This window comes from Neurospora crassa, linkage group III (assembly GCF_000182925.2).
Source record: "Neurospora crassa OR74A linkage group III, whole genome shotgun sequence".
NCBI lineage: Eukaryota > Fungi > Ascomycota > Sordariomycetes > Sordariales > Sordariaceae > Neurospora > Neurospora crassa.
In genome coordinates, this window is record NC_026503.1 from 3,169,297 (window position 1) to 3,184,769 (window position 15,473).

General features: G+C 51.8%; 4 protein-coding genes across 4 annotated transcripts; 2 read left to right on the plus strand and 2 right to left on the minus strand.

Moving 5' to 3' along the window:
• The first annotated feature begins 293 nt into the window (after window positions 1–293).
• On the plus strand, window positions 294–2,923 carry NCU00249 (hypothetical protein). The gene has a single exon (XM_952627.2). The coding sequence runs from the start codon at window positions 603–605 to the stop codon at window positions 2,766–2,768; it is 2,166 nt and encodes a 721-aa protein (XP_957720.1). The 5' UTR covers window positions 294–602; the 3' UTR covers window positions 2,769–2,923.
• Window positions 2,924–3,586: 663 nt separating this feature from the next.
• NCU00250 (hypothetical protein) lies at window positions 3,587–4,828 on the plus strand. Its single transcript, XM_952628.2, has 2 exons — window positions 3,587–4,026; window positions 4,321–4,828. The coding sequence occupies exons 1-2, from the start codon at window positions 3,828–3,830 to the stop codon at window positions 4,440–4,442; spliced, it is 321 nt and encodes a 106-aa protein (XP_957721.1). The 5' UTR covers window positions 3,587–3,827; the 3' UTR covers window positions 4,443–4,828.
• On the minus strand, window positions 4,749–9,875 carry NCU00251 (hypothetical protein). The gene is made up of 3 exons (XM_952629.2): window positions 7,881–9,875; window positions 7,509–7,818; window positions 4,749–7,453 (listed from the first exon to the last, which is right to left on the minus strand). Exons 1-3 carry the CDS (start codon window positions 8,241–8,243, stop codon window positions 5,103–5,105), a joined length of 3,024 nt encoding a protein of 1,007 aa, XP_957722.1. The 5' UTR covers window positions 8,244–9,875; the 3' UTR covers window positions 4,749–5,102.
• Window positions 9,876–12,805: 2,930 nt separating this feature from the next.
• NCU00252 (hypothetical protein) lies at window positions 12,806–15,289 on the minus strand. The gene is made up of 4 exons (XM_952630.2): window positions 15,147–15,289; window positions 14,905–15,049; window positions 14,439–14,706; window positions 12,806–14,333 (listed from the first exon to the last, which is right to left on the minus strand). The coding sequence occupies exons 3-4, from the start codon at window positions 14,444–14,446 to the stop codon at window positions 13,061–13,063; spliced, it is 1,281 nt and encodes a 426-aa protein (XP_957723.2). The 5' UTR covers window positions 14,447–14,706; window positions 14,905–15,049; window positions 15,147–15,289; the 3' UTR covers window positions 12,806–13,060.
• Window positions 15,290–15,473: the final 184 nt, after the last annotated feature.

A 15,473-nucleotide genomic window follows, 5' to 3' on the forward strand; every position in this document is an offset into this window, starting at 1 on the left:
CAAGTATGCTTGAGACACAGTGGAGTTTGAGGGCCGGTGGGTGTCCCGGATTGCGACGACTTACCGAAAATTCCTACTGCAGCGATTCCTGTTCAGCCCGTTCCTGAATCAAGCACAGGCCATGTGCTCACCGTGATGCTGTCTTGGGAGGGAGCTCCAGCTTCCATCTCGTAAGGCAAACTCCCGTCGCGCCGAGACCAACGACCAACGGAAATGGATCTAAACCTCTTTGGAACGTCTGCCTGCTGCAGCCTACGCTAGAAAGACAGAATGCTACCCTCAAATCTCAAATTGTCCGAAGCTACACAAATTCTCACCGTTCTGGTTCTCGACTCTGTCTTTGTTTTCCCCCTGTTCAAAATTTCCACTGGACGGCAACGGTGGCTGATTATTTTGGGTCTTTTTGTTTGTCCTCTCATTAATAGTCTGCTTGTTCTTTGTTGCTGTTGCTGTCTTGTGTTGAAGCTCTACGATACATACTTTTCGGAATTCAGCAGTTGCACCGCCGACAGTGGAATCCACGATAGCGACATGAACTGACTCGGCGATCTATTATTTAATCATAATTCACTCACGCGTCATACTCATCAAAGCAACAGGCAATGGCGCCTTACGCTCTTCTTCGTCAATTGTGGCCTGCCGCGCTCTGTCTTGTTGAAGTTGCCAGTGCCGCCGATGGCTATGTTTACCTACCCTTCTCGCGCCCCGAGGTGAAGGATCTTAACTTGGGAATGAACGGTTCGAGGACATTGTCCGACTTTGTCGTCCCATACCTTGTCCAAGCCCAGGTCGGTACTCCTCCTCAGAACTTCTCGCTCCTCATCTCGCCAACCTCGACCGACACCTGGGTGGTTGACGCTACCACCTCGCCTTGCGACCGTCAGTACTATTCGTACTTGTGGAGTGAGGATGAGTTTGAAAAAGTTGATGTTCAAAAATGTGTCTGGGGAAGCTTCAACACGTCTCAGTCATCGACTTACCGGACCGCGAACCCGCGATACACCAATTTTGCCACCTACACCTTTTCTGGTTATGCTCAGGGTAGCAACTTCACCGACAAGCTCGTCGTCGGCGACCTCACCGTCGATAACTACCCGATGGGCCTAGTTGACCAAAGCAACTTGCGGATGGGTGTGCTGGGTCTTGGGTACAACTACTCGACCATTTACGGTGAATCCTCCCTCTACGGCGACAACCTCCCGGGCTACTACCCCACCATTCTCGACCGCATGGTCTCCTCCGGCCAGATTTCCACCCCAGCCTACAGCATCTGGCTCGATGATGAAGACGGCACCTCCGGCGGTCTTCTCTTGGGCGCTGTCGACAAGTCTCGCTACGAAGGCGATCTCCTCCGCCTTGACGCCGACAACCCGCGCGCCCTAACCGGCAAGTTCTCGGTGACCGTCCACTCCATTAACGCCACGGGGCTCGGTACCGGCGGCGATGGCTCCCAGCAGCCCCTTGTATCCAACGCCCTTCCCCTGGACGTCACCATCGGCATGGGCGAGCTCATCTCCTTCCTCCCTCGTGACCTGGTCAGCAATATCGCCTCTCTTGCGGGAGCCACACGCGACGCCACCACCGACCTTTACACCATCCCCTGCGCTGCCGGCACTTTTGACAACGCGACACTCTTCGCCTTCACGCTCGGCGGCGAAGGTGGCCCACTTCTACAAGCGACAACTGCCGATCTAATCATCCAACCGGGCGTCTTCACGGGCCAGGTCTCAAGCTCCGAATCGGCGAGCTCTGTTGCATCCTCCCCGTCCTCCAGTCTCAACCTCCCAGAAGGCACCTGCGTCTTCGGCATCCAAACCTGGGACGACGCCGGCGCGCTCAACGGCGGCAGCTATGGCAGTAGTAGCAGTTCCAGCGCTAGCACTTCCTACTACAACCTAGGCAACTCCCTCCTCCGCCGCACCTACTTTGTCTTTGACCTCGCCCGGCAGGAAATTTCCTTTGCCCCCGCCGTCTTCCAGTCCTCTTCCTCCCTATCCGCCAGAGCCTCGACCTTCGAAGACAACACCGACAACATCATCACCTTCACCCAATACGGCTCCCCCAGTCCGGAATCTCAATACTTCTGCTCCGACTATGAATACTACTGCCCCGAGGATGCCGTCAACTCGAACTCTGGAGGACGGTCTACCCACGGGGGCGCGTCGTCGTCGGACGACGGTGATTATTACGATGGGAGGAGGTATTGGAGGATTGTCTGCATTGTGCTGGGAGTCGTCTTTGGGACTCTGATTCTGGTCGGGCTTGTGTTTGCTGGGCTCTTGTTTAAGAGGGTGTTGGATAAGGATCCGAGGACGATGGGGTTGCCGGAGGAGAAGAAGAAGCTAATGGATGGGGGAGAAGGGGGTGATGATGAGCTGCAGCCGTTGGATGGTGGTGATGGGCAGGGCATGATGAGTCCTGCTGCTGGTGGTGGTGCTAGCTCGGGTGGGGCGGGGGTTTTGCCTATGATTCACGAGGGAAGAGAGGATGACGCTGGTTCCGATTTGCCGACGAGGGAGCATGAAGCGTCAGGGTCGGCTCAGACTCAGGCTCAAGTCTCTCCGGTAAATGTGAATTGCGAACAGAGGTTGTCGGTGCCGGAGTCTCTAATGGATGCGCCGAGGTCTCCGAGCCCGCTTTCGGAGGATGGTATGGGCGGCGCGAGAGCGGAAGCTGCTTCGCCGGTGTCGGAAAGAGTCAATACTCCCCCGAATGAACCCAAGGGGAAGGGGAAGGCGGTTGCTGAAGTTATTGGACAGGCGAAGTAAATTTCGATTCTGATGGACGACGTGAAAAGAGTATAAGGAGTGTATGAATGAAGGTAATGGTTGTTATTGGATAATTAAAAGAAAAGTAATCTAGATACCCGGAATATTTTGCACTGTAGTGTTACTTTTGCATCAGTATATGGTTTGTGTCCTGAACAGGCGCTAATGTTGTTGGGTGAGTCGTGTAATGATCGCATGGGATCTGTCTCATGCTTCTTTGTCGCTCCGACTTTGAGACACTGGTCTCGGTCGTAGTGTGGTTGTCGAATCGATCACATGCAGGCACTTCAAGGTCCACTTCGATATAATAATATCCGGGCCTGGGCCTTTTCCTCTTGTCGCCAAGTAATCCAGCATAGACCCCACCTGGACCCTTCTTGCATCACCTCAAAATCATGGGAGATTGAATGCATTCAGCACATGACATCGCTCAAAACGGTTCAACACAGTTCAGAAAAAAAAACACGTTTTTCCTGCAAGAAATGACATGCGTAGGTAGAGCCCATGGACCATCCATGGTTGTTGTTGTTGTTGTTGTTGTTGTTGTTGTCGATCCCCATGTTATTGTTTGTTATGTATGTAGTGTACGGTAGGCATGTTGTAGTGTAGGACAAAAGCAAGCCACTGACGTCATTGGGGATGGGACATCGTCGTCACTTTTGTGTGTGTTTTATTGGGTCAAATGCGTGTAAGTCACACGAGGTCCAACCAAACGAGCGGGACAATAACAGGTAAAGAAGAAGAACCTAAAAAAAGGCTTGTGGAATATCCTTCGTCATTGTGAGTGAGCTCGCTCGTAGTAGGAATGATACCAAGTTATTTATTTACCTATATAACTGCCGGAATCCCCCCTTTCCCTTCCTTGTGTGGTTGCACTTGTGTTGTTTTGCTGTTTTGTCTTGAACACCGACACCGTACACACACACACACCACGAAACCCACTGCATCACGATACCAACAACCAACAACCTAGGTAGCTACACACTACCTAACAACACCTACACTAGTCTAAACACCAACCAAATACCAACAAAGAAAAAAGAGGAAAAGAAAAGAAAAATGGCCATCTCAACAGCCATCACCTCCCTCCTAACCTCCATCACCGAACTGATCCAATCCCTCTTCCACGGCATCTACTCCATCTTCCACACCATCTTCTCCGCCTTCTTCAGTCTTTTCTTTGGCCTGTTCGCCTTTGTCGGCGACTTGTTCAAAGGGGTCGCTAATACGTTGGGCGGCGTGGGTAATTTCGTTGCTAGTGAGTTTTTCTTTACTCTTCCCTTCCCTTCCCCAGTCCACTCTGTTCTTTTTTTCTCTTTTTTTTTTTTTCTCTCTCTTTTTTTTCCCAATTGTTCTCCCTTCGGTTGGTTTCTACTTTGTTCATTAGTTTATATACCTTATCTCGTTGATGCCCGCGCCTGTGAGGAGAGGTGGCGAGTGAAGCATCGCGCCAGTGGAAATCGAGCGCGGCGAGCAAAAGGAGAAAAAGAAGAAAAAAAAATTTAAGAAAACTATCAAGGTCAATGCTGACAGAGACAAAAAAAAAACACAGGCAACTTCCTCATCATTGCTCTCATCTCTGCCGCTGGTTTCGCCTACGTCCGCTACACCAGCCAAGGAGGCACGACTTCGGGACAAAAGGCGGCGAGTGTAGGCAGGAAGAAGGTCAACTAAGTTCAGATGGGATGGGGACAAGTTTTGGAACCTAGATTGCCGAATATGGGCCGATGACTGGTTTTGCTTCGGGGCAGCGAGGAGACGGTTGCGTGGCGCGCTGTGTGGGAACGTAATGACATTTTTGAGTCGAAGTACGAGTGAGGAGGTTGAGAGCGATATGAATAATGAGTGGATAGGATACCCCCCAGACAGGTTCTTGGATGGTTTACGAATAATTATTGGAACTGAATGCTTGGGAAGGAGTTACGGGTTGGATTGCCTGGAGTCTTTGAGAGGATCATACCACAACTTTGTCACTACTTCCTTCAAATTTCATCAAGTTCACTTGTATAATTGTATCAAAAAGATATTGATATGGGCAAATTGATCAAGTGGAGTTCGAGCTCAGTAAATTGCCATGCTAACCAAAACACTAGGTATCATCCACCACCATTCCGTACCACTTCTGTCACCCATCCAAAGTAAGCCTGAACGCCGTCTATCCAGATCATTACCTTGGGTCCGTGTGTGATGTGTTCCCTCGCCTTTGAATGCCAGAAAAGATAGAATGGGGATCGAACCCATCCATGTGCCCAAAGATTAAACAAGTAAAGAACCCAAACAACCGCAATCGCTCTCCTCTAATGCATGCTCGCGCTCAAATGCAGTCTAAGCCCATCACCAAGCCTCCTTCTGACTCTCCACCGCACTTTCATACTCCTCCTCACCCTTACCCTTTTGCACAATAACCGAATACCTCCTCTGCTTATGCTTTCCCTTCTTCCTCTCCTCCTCACTATCGCCCTCATACGCATCTTCTCCTTCACCCTCCTTCCTGATTCTCGCACCACCAGCATTGGCCTGAGCGTTATCGAGATCGACTCCACCCTTCTCACCCATACCGCCTTCCTCAAGCTCGCCGCCCTCCATGACGATGCGCAGCTCGAGATCCTCGTCCTTGGAGTACACCCGAAGACCGACGACGCAGATAGCATTCCACGGATCCGGCTCGTTTTCGTCCTCGGTATCGTCCTTGTACTTGCTGACCATGACGCTTCCGGGAGCAGGAGCTGCGTTCATGCGCGGCTTGCGTGTCATGTCGTCGGAGCTATAGAGCTCTTCCCAGTCTTCGATGGGGGAGGCGCTCGACTCACCATCCGAAGTGACGTACATGTTGGGTGACTTCTTCTTCGGTGGACTGCTCTTAGCGGCGGGCTTGTCCTCGGACTTCTTCTCAGCGGCAGCAGGAGGTCCACCAGATACCTTGGAGTCGGTAGCAGGAGGGACAGGGACCTTCTCCTTGTCTTTCTCATCTGCAGCGTCGGCTACGGAGTTATCAGTCTTGGGAGTGTAGGAAGGACCGCTAGAGGCTTCGGAGCTGCCCGATGAAGGAACATTGCCTTCTTGGTCGGCCTTGTGATCAGACTTCTCTTCAGCCTTGGTCACAGCGCTCACGCCACCGGAAGCTTGACTCTCGGTCTTCTCGACCGCTGGTGTCTCAGCAGGCGTGGCAAGAGGTGTGCCTTGAGGACTTCCGTTAGCCTCGGCAGCCTTAACGTCTTGCTTGTCAGTATCAGAGCCCGACTCGGTCTTCTTGGCTTGTTCGACGAGCTTTGTTTCATCGGCCTTCTTCTCCTCTGGCTTCTCCTGGTTCTTGGTCTCCTCAGTCTGAACACCGACATCCTTTGGCTTCAGTTCCTCCTCACGACGCTTCTTCTCCTCGCGCGCGGCTTGCTTGGCCTCGAGTTTCTGGTTGTTCTTGCGACCCTGCTTCTTGGTGATCTGGCGGTTGAGGTGACGCTTTTCCCACAAACGATGACGCTCCTTCTGACGAGCATCGCTAGCCTTCTTCTGGTCGGCCTTCTTCCGAAGGGCCTTCACAGCTTCCAGATGGGCGGCAGCCTTGCTGTGGGCAAGATCGTAGGCATATCCGACTTGGGCGAGCTTCTCGTTCTCGACACGCTTCTTGCATTCCCGCTTCACCACATCCTCAATGCTGGGCTGATTGGTGTTGCGCTCTCCAATGACGCTGATGAAGACACTATAGTTGCCAGGTAACATGGAGGGCAGCTCAATAGATACTGACCGGTCCATCAAATAGTTACCGTGGCTACGGACAATGTAGTCTTCAGCGTTGGGCCTATGTTGTTCGTGGACACGGAAGTGTAGACGGAAGGAGTATTGACCATGGAGACCCTTGAAGTACCGGTTGTCGAGCTGGCTGAGGACCAATACCAAGGGCGACTCACGAGTCAGCTTGAAGTGGAATTTCTCGTTGTACTGAGGCTTCCATGGCACCTCGACACCGATCCATCTCTGACAGCAACGCCAGTCAGGGTCGCGGAACAGACGAGTGCGGTCAAAGTGCTGATACTTGCGCAACAGGTCTTCGTAGGAAATCCAGAAGACGCTGTCGCTGCCGAACTGATGACCGAGCTCTTCCTGGACATCGGTGGTCCACTCCTTGGAACCGTCCGACCACGCGCCTTCCCAAATTCCCTTTTTGGTCTTACCCCAGGGATTCCTAAGCTTGACGAGACGTGTGCCGTCTTTCAATGTCCTTGCTTCCATTACGACGTAGGCATGCCCTTCGGAAATGCCTTCACGCTCGCCATAACCGCCGTCAAGCAAGCCTGTGCTGCAACCGAACAGGAACTCATCGTTGACCCTGCTGAGTTCGTTTTCCCAGAACCCGTCAAGGTCGAGGATGTCGGAAGCCAGCAGCTCGGTTGTAACACCGCCAGAGAGATCTTCCAAACCCTCGCCAATCCATCCTCCGGACAGGGAAGCATAGTCGCCATGAGCCTTGGCATAGGCCTTCTCGATCAAAGGCACCCAGGTCTCGTTCTGGTCCTTGCATTGGCCAAAAAAGAGGGCCTTGGAACCGGTCTGATAAGTTTGACGATACACCCGTTCGACATCTTCGCGATCGATTTGCTGTAGCAAGTTACGCTGCATGCTAGGTGAATCCCAGCAAGGCGACTTGAGGTACAACTTGTCATCGATAATTGAGTAGATCCACTCGCCATCTGTAGAAGTGTTAGCAAAATCGCTTCGATTGCAGAAATAGTGGTAGCAACATACCTCTGTAAAAGACAAATCCGTAAATGCCGATCCGGGTGTCGTATTCGACGCATATCCGTTGGATACCATCCTTAACGTTGGCAAGGCCAGACAAGCTAGCAATCAGCCAGCAGTCTCCCAAGCTGCCCTGCTTGACGTCCGAGCCCTCAATCTTGGCCATGAATGTAGGCTTCTCGTAGATCTCGTGTACACGCTTTACCGCTTTGGGCACGGTAGAGTTGGGGTTTTGCAATGTAGACGCGCTCAAATCAAACTTGGTTCGGCCCAAGCTGTTTAGGCAGTGACCCTTTTCCATCTTAAGATCCCAGTCCTGTAGGAAGGTCACTTGTCAGCCAAAGTTCAAGGGGAAGCTATTTAACCAGAGTAACTCACCAAGTCCCAGCCGGGATCCCGATACCGTGTGTTCACCCTCTTGCATTCTTGAATAATCTTTCTGACTTTTCTTCGGCATTCTTCAGCAGCTCGCTCGTACCCCTCGTTGAGCAGTTCATTAGACCGGTCGGAGATGGTGGGCGGCAAGACAGGATCGAAGGGCAAGATTGCCAAAGCCTTGTGGAACCTCTTGCTGCTGAAACGTTTCCAGATGCGGTTTATGGATTGTTGAGGAGGTAGCTTGAGCTTCTTCTTCTGTTTCTTGGTGGCTTCGCTGGAGTTGGCGGGGACCGGAATCTTCCCCTTGTTCCGACGATAGCTGTATTCCTCGTCCGACTCGGAGGACGACGAGTAGCCGTGCATGATGGGCAACTAAGTCTAACTGGACCTCGATCGGATGGAGATATCGTATCCGGATGGAGGTTCAGATAGCGAGAAGCGAGGGCAAGAGGAGGAAACGCCGCCGGGGCGTGCTGACGTGGTGAAAGGTTATATGGTTGGACCGAAACACACTCAACTATCAAACGAAGGTTTGATATATGTTGGGCCAGCGAGTAAGACAGCTTGGATAACTCGCAGCAATAAATGGTTCCTCATCCCAACAAAGAAACAGGAACTGGAACAGGGAGATTTATAGCCCCAAGGTGAGGCCCAAAGTGTGTAAGGGTCCACGAGAGGCGGCAGGCGACCGAAACGCGACAAGCAGGGGGACACGAGCCCCCAGTATGTTGGGGTCCTGGGCTCGAGCTGCGAAAAACGGATGGGCGGTGGCGGATGATAGGTAGGGTAAGCGTTCTAGAAGCGATCGACTGACTCTGGTCGATCACTTGTCTGCGATAAGGGTCCTCGAGGGTGTTCCGAGGGGTCCAACTGGGGGGGCCGGCGGGATACCTCGCTGTAACAATGAAAGACACACAGACAACAAAGACTATCCACGAACCTTTTGCCGCGTTGCTGAAGCTTACACTATCAACCATACACCGACGCTGGGTGTCCCTTGTTGGAAACACAAAGAGTCGAGACGACAGATGTCTAGGAAAAGGCCGGTGGGATGGGCAAGCAGGACGACGATGGCCGCCGGTCATCAACGTCATAATATATATCTCGCGATTCCCGCGGCACCGCAACTGGCTGAAGGTACAAAGAGGTTGACCACGTCGCGTGTTCGAGCGGGATAGGAACTTTCCAACCACAGTCTAGCCGTTGGGCCATAACTTACACTACTGTGGTGTGTACAAGCTGACAAGCCAGCATTGCATGACTGCTCTCTCGCAGGCCACAAGCCATCAAGGCAAGCACCACAGAGGTGCAGGGGACAAGACCCTGCAAGGGCCAGTCAAGACCGACTAGGCCGTTGGAAAAGGCGCCATTCGGAGGTATCGAAGATGACGAGCTGCGAGCGGGACGTGGTGGAGGTGGTGGAGGCGGTGGTTTTTGGTAGATCCCTTTTTGGTGTTTGGGCCTTTGGTGATTGGCCATGATTGGCTGCCCATATCGCAGGACGTTGAGGTCCTGGACCGTGTGAAGGCGCACGGCATCCTCTTGTGGTGTGGTACACTCTCTGAGCGACTTTAAGGGTTGATAGAGCTGGACCAAAGTCGAGGCCTCGCGATATTGGGCAAACCGCGCCATGGTGACGGTGTACACCGTAAGCAGTATCACCTATCAAATTGTCCATGGCCGAGTCCACAGATAGTAAAGAGAGAAAGAAGCGCCTAGCCGGCCGGTGAACATGTTGACTGGCTGATGATGTCGTCCTCGTCGCCGGCCATCATCATCTCCTGTGCTGTGCTCATGCTGTCTGTGCCTTTCCACTTCCGCTTCCCCATACCGTCCCAGTGCTCATGATGCCTGCTCGCGTATCGTGAGGGGGATGGCGAATCCCTGATCTGCCTAGATGGTGATGGCAACAGAAAGGGCAATGATTTCGGTCGGTCGGTGCGGTTGACGAAAGGCGATGCGGGTGGTGGGACAAGGGAACGATGACCTGAACGAGATGGAAAATCGGGGAGAGTGGAGGAGTCGGCGTGGCACTGACGGGACGAGCGGGGGTCCGGGCAATCCCAAAGCCCCAATGGCCCCCGCCGTTTCAGTGGAGTTTCGATGGAGGCACCCGAGACCCGCACTGAACATCACCACTGCAGTAGATCAACGGGCACCAGTAATGTATACCTTTGGAATGGATGGAATACCTCGAATAGGCAGAGGACTGCGTGGTTAGGTCTGAAATGTTTGCCTCACACAAAGCTTCTTTTTTTTTTCTTTGCCGGATCCATGAGCACAAAAAGTTGGGGAGAGGTAGGACGGTGCAGTGGGTGGAGAGAGGTACCGACACCTCCCAAGCTACCTACCAATTATTGTATTAACAAATTTTGCATTGCATTAATGATGACCTGTGCTGTCCGCTTCCTCTCCACCTCCCCGACTTCTCTTTCTGTTTCTGAAATGCAATTCACGTCTGATGTTCCAAGTACTCTTGCGTAACCCCAAAGCCGATCAAATATGCACAGAATAGTGATTGGTTAGGTAGGTATTGCGTTGGTCACTCGACCGTTGTTGTCGTCTCGGAACTTGCGGAACTTCACTTGGGGTGGAAACTGTGATGATTTCAAAGCGATATTCGCCTCCTTCACCATCAGCCACCAGCACGAGCAGAACTCGAAACAACACGACCGTAGCTCCGGAGAAGAAATGCATCATGATGTTTATTCTGGTGGAGTTAAAGAGGCGACAATGGGGACTTGGCCCAGCAGCTGTCCAAGGTTCATCCATTCACCTCGTCTTTCCATTGCCGAGAACAGAGCAATCCAGTACACCAACTCACAAAGGCGCCTCCGACCAGTAACAAAATTGCATGAATTTCATTCAGGAAGTTGGGTTGACCAACAGAAAGGAAGGCTGCACCGAGGAAAGAGGCAAGAGCGAGGCAGCAACTACTCCGAGTCCACAGAGACTGGGCTTTGGGCGGGGAAGAAACTCGAGACTGAGTAGAGAGGAGGTACCGTCCTACCCCTGGCGACTGCCGGCATCCTTCAAATCTCTACTGCCTCTTTCCGTGACGAGGAAGTTGATATCGCTTTCCTTCCTCTTCTTCTTGGGCTGTTCCGTCCCCCCTCGATTTCCACTTGACAAAAGCCCCAAGTCCATGGAATCGAAAGTTCACGAAACTCGGAAATCTCTTCTTTGCTGACTCACGTCCAAGCCTCGTCGACACACAGACATCATTTTTTGGTCTCATTCCCGCTCTCGCACCCTTTTCCTACCAACATTGCCATAAATGCGAACCGCATACAACAACCCCAACAACCATAGATGGTCCGCCTCGAGTCCAGTCGACAACCCCATTAACCGTACCCATGTTCATAATGATGCCCACACTCGCACCCGATGTCCCGGTCGGGCTCGCATGTCGTCAACAACCCTGTCTCTCCAAATATTCAACTCGCGTTATGCATAACTGAATGCATTGCATACTTCGTTGCCGTCTTATCGGCATTTTTGCTCTTGTACAGCTGGGGCCTGGTTTGGCCATTCAAGTTGCCTTTGTATCACACTGCTCAAGGTTTTCTGTCAGACGTCATCACATTGCCCTGTGTACAAAAACACAGAACATGGCCAGGTCAAGGTATCGAGCCTATCTTCATGCTGTTACCCGACAGATGGCACCGTATCCAACTCCCTTCCTCGCTCGTCCCACCAACAGTGATATGTAACAACGTGGAAGCCGAAGCCGGCCTCTCCACGACCCCTTATCCTCCAATGGTAGTTCCCCAGTTATTTGATGATGATCCAAGGTCACTTTTGATACTCCTTCATGCCGCTTGATTGGTTCATTGATCAAAGAAGAAAGAGTTGCCGGTCCTCCCAATGACACCCTCCTTTGTGCTGTCGTGGAAAAAGTGTGGGTGTGCTTGCGACACAAAGCGATGATCAGGGTCCTTGAAGGGTCCAAGAGAAGGAGGCTGGGTCCCGAATTGGCACATTGACACGCCCACGACATTTTGTGTCATGACTCGCTGCTGCCCCACATCTACTCATACCCAGCAACACTTACCCTCCTCATACATACATGTTATATCTCTAGTGTACCTCCCTCATATCTTCCCATTCGACCCATCGGCACCCGCAGCAACAATGAAGCATCCTGTCTCCGCGGCAAAGTCTAGTGGAATGCCCTTGTCCGTCGCTTTCATTCACTTCTTTTTTCCAAGATTCACATGTTTTCCAGCGAGGATCAGTCATACAGCGATTTCCATGTACAACGAGCTTGGTGTACAGCAGACGGGGCCGCTACATCTTCCCCAATACAATCAGAGCTGCTGTGGAACAAGAGGAATCATATTTTTGGGTAACCAGACACAAAAAGGCCAGACGTAAGTTAACAACTGTTGGTGCTATGCATTGACAATAATCATGTTGGGCCTTTGAATGGTTGCAAGTGCGATTCCCATTTCAATAGCAAGTAAGCCAACCCGTTCAACCTTACAGACCAACAGATATCTACATACATACACCCGGTTCGTACAGTTTCCGTTCCCTTCCAGTCCTTCGCAGTGGAAATCGAGGGCAGACGGACGTGCATGGTGTCTGTCTGATCGCTCAGCCGCATGAGCTATAATAATGGGGCAACAACGCTGGCTCCTGTACATTTTCGTAGAGGTATGCTTCCAGACCAGCCAGTATCACCTTCGGCCTCACACCGCCGAACGCCCTCTATCACATCGCCACCCGTGGGTCTTCCCGATCAGCCACAGGTGCGCCCCTTCCGTGATTCTCGGCTTGCCTCTGGTACCGGACATAGTTACACTACTGTTCACACAAATTGTCCGGGTTTGGCACCCAGCGAGAGTTGTCAGTGACGTGCTCGGGCTGCTACTCTGCCAAGCCTTGCCCCTTATTCTTGCATCACCACGTTTATGCGTCGGTTCTGGCAGCGACACATCGATAGTTTCGTGCGTACCGGATGCCACACGTTCATCCATTTTGTAAACTGTCAAGTCTTTGGAATTATGATTCGACGTGTCCTTGGTTTCACCGCTTCTATAAGCTGACTTGCTCGTGTTCCTACCTCGTCGTCGGATAAACTGAACCCCTTTCCGAGTTCTGAGCAGACAGCAAGTTCCAATTAAACTCGAATTGCTCCTTCATGGACGTAAGATCATCATTATCCCAGGTGTCATTCACAACATCATTCTGAAAGGCACGGCTTCCTTCTCTGGCCCTTGCCACGGGGTGTCTTCCGGTGCAACCCACTCCCGTTCCCGATCCAAGATCTCGACCATGTGAAAGTCACGGGCGCCGGGACCCCATCGAACGACCTGGTACAGAAATTGGTTGACTTCTACAAAGTTAAGGCTCGGTTGCACCTCGAAGCAGTCTTCTGCAAGAGCCATCATCTTTTCGAAATACTTTTCGCGCTCTAGAACCTCCAACGAGAGGCAGAGTGGAGGATAGTACTCCGCCAGGTGAAAATGGAAATATTTGAGCTTCCGAAGATGCGACAAGGTGTCTTTGAGGGAGGGGATCAGCTTCGTCCAATCGCCCGGCGTATTGAGTTCAAGTCGTCGGAGGGAATTCGCGGGGTCCGGCTGCTTTAGGAGATAAAGCAGTGTGTACAGGCTGTCATGGGAATTGACGCGGTCGTTCCAGTCGAAAATGAGGTTCTCGGCCCGCGAGTTTGGGATAAAATGTTCGAGTCTACCTAGCGAGACTTGACAAACGTATTCAAGAAAGTTGTTTCCGATAACCCAGTCGTGCCACCTGCGGGACTCTCGAGTACAGGCTGGTGATATGGTCAGTGATCGCAGTCGCGGGGCAATGGCCGGAGTGAGATTCGGTAGGCGAACGATATCAAGGCGCTGAGCTTTGGTCCACTCTGGCATCATCTCGACATGCAACCGTTCGAGATATTGAAGATCGGTGAGTTTCTCCAAATAGAGAGGTTTCTGGCGATTGCCAGTGTATCTCAACGAGTCTTCAGGGAGATCCGGATCGGGTATATCGAGGATAAACCGATTCATCGAGTGATGATCAACGGTCACTTCTCGGAGCTTGAGACGTGGTATATTTGCCCGTTCGTGGCCGTCCAGAGACCCCCCGCCTCCTTTGCTTTCCTTCGCAAATCTCTCGCAGATAAGAGGCAGTATCCCAAAGAGGCAATGGCCTGGCGATTGATAGCATGGGTCTGATTCTGGATCTGGGCCCCATTCAGTGGCCATCAAGCGCAACGTCTCCATGTTGGGGGAGTTGATCAGAACCGTGGTGATGGCTTCGGTGTATTCGTCCCAATAATCCGGAAGGTTACGAAGACTAAGCTCCTTGAGCCCACGAAATCTACGGAGCTCAGAAGGTATAAGATCGATCCCTAATCCAGCGTTGCAATACAGATCGAGGACGGTGAGACGGGGTGCGTACTGAGATAGGGATCTGAGGAGATTGGGGTATGGATCCATCCTGCACATTTTTGAAAAAAATTGTCAGCCTCATCTACCACAAATGGTTGCATCCTCACGTCATCTTTGGCAGTCATTTTCATGGCGGAACTTACGAACAACTCACCAGCCCATCTAAGACATTCTCAGTGAAATATTCATCATTTGGTCCCAACCACACCGACCAGTTTTTTTAAAAAATCACCGATAAGGCTGCGTGCATAGAGATGACGGACATGTCTCAGAAAAGGCGAAAGCTGTTGTCGTGGGGCCATCAAATCCTTTAAACGCTGTGAACTGCTAAGGATGTAGACGCGGAAGAGAGCACGCTCAAAGGCGGCGGCGAAGGCCCAGCTGGTAAGACGAAGATTCTGTAGGAGGTAGCGGTCTCCAATCTGATTGAAGGGGAGTTAGACGACCATCAAAAGAAATAACCATCGACACGGCAGATTGAACAAGAGGATCATCGAGAGAAAGGGAAGGGACGGAAACGGAGAAGAGGAATAGGTGGGAGCGGAGGGAGGGAAATAAATACATAAGCCAGGCAAAGAGAAACGAGAGACAATGAACAGAACAGATAAGGATGACCTTACCACATCGCCTAGGCAGAATAGGAGATCACAATTGTTGATAAACTTCTTCATGGAGACGCAGTCCGGGGACCAAGCACTTCCTCCTGGTATGGAAGCCATTGTGCAGGCTGGAAAGGTGTCTCTCGACCAGGAATCGTACGTCGGCCTGTACCACCCCGGAAGAGTTGAGAGATCAGCATCGGGAGACAATAACCCACGAGGCAACCTCGTGTGACGAGACGAGGTATAAGGGCATGCCTCACCCTCCGCGGTTCCTACCTCTGGAAAGGACGCGAGATGGAATGACACAAGATCGTCAGTTGTTCCACTCCTTGCTCATAGGTCCTCTTCCAGGTTATGTTGTTTTGTCTGATAGCGCGATGGAACTCTTGAGGTTGCTTCAAGCAAGTAAGCTCGAGCGGTGTTATATATATGTCAGACGCAACAATGTTGTTGTTCTTTCAGACGCGATGTGTTGATTTTGCTCCTTTGTTATTTGTTAGCGGGTCGTTAGCGGGCACACAGCCTGCTATCACTTATACCCAGCGCCCCAGTGACACAGAAGATTAGTTGACTCATAGAGAGCCAAT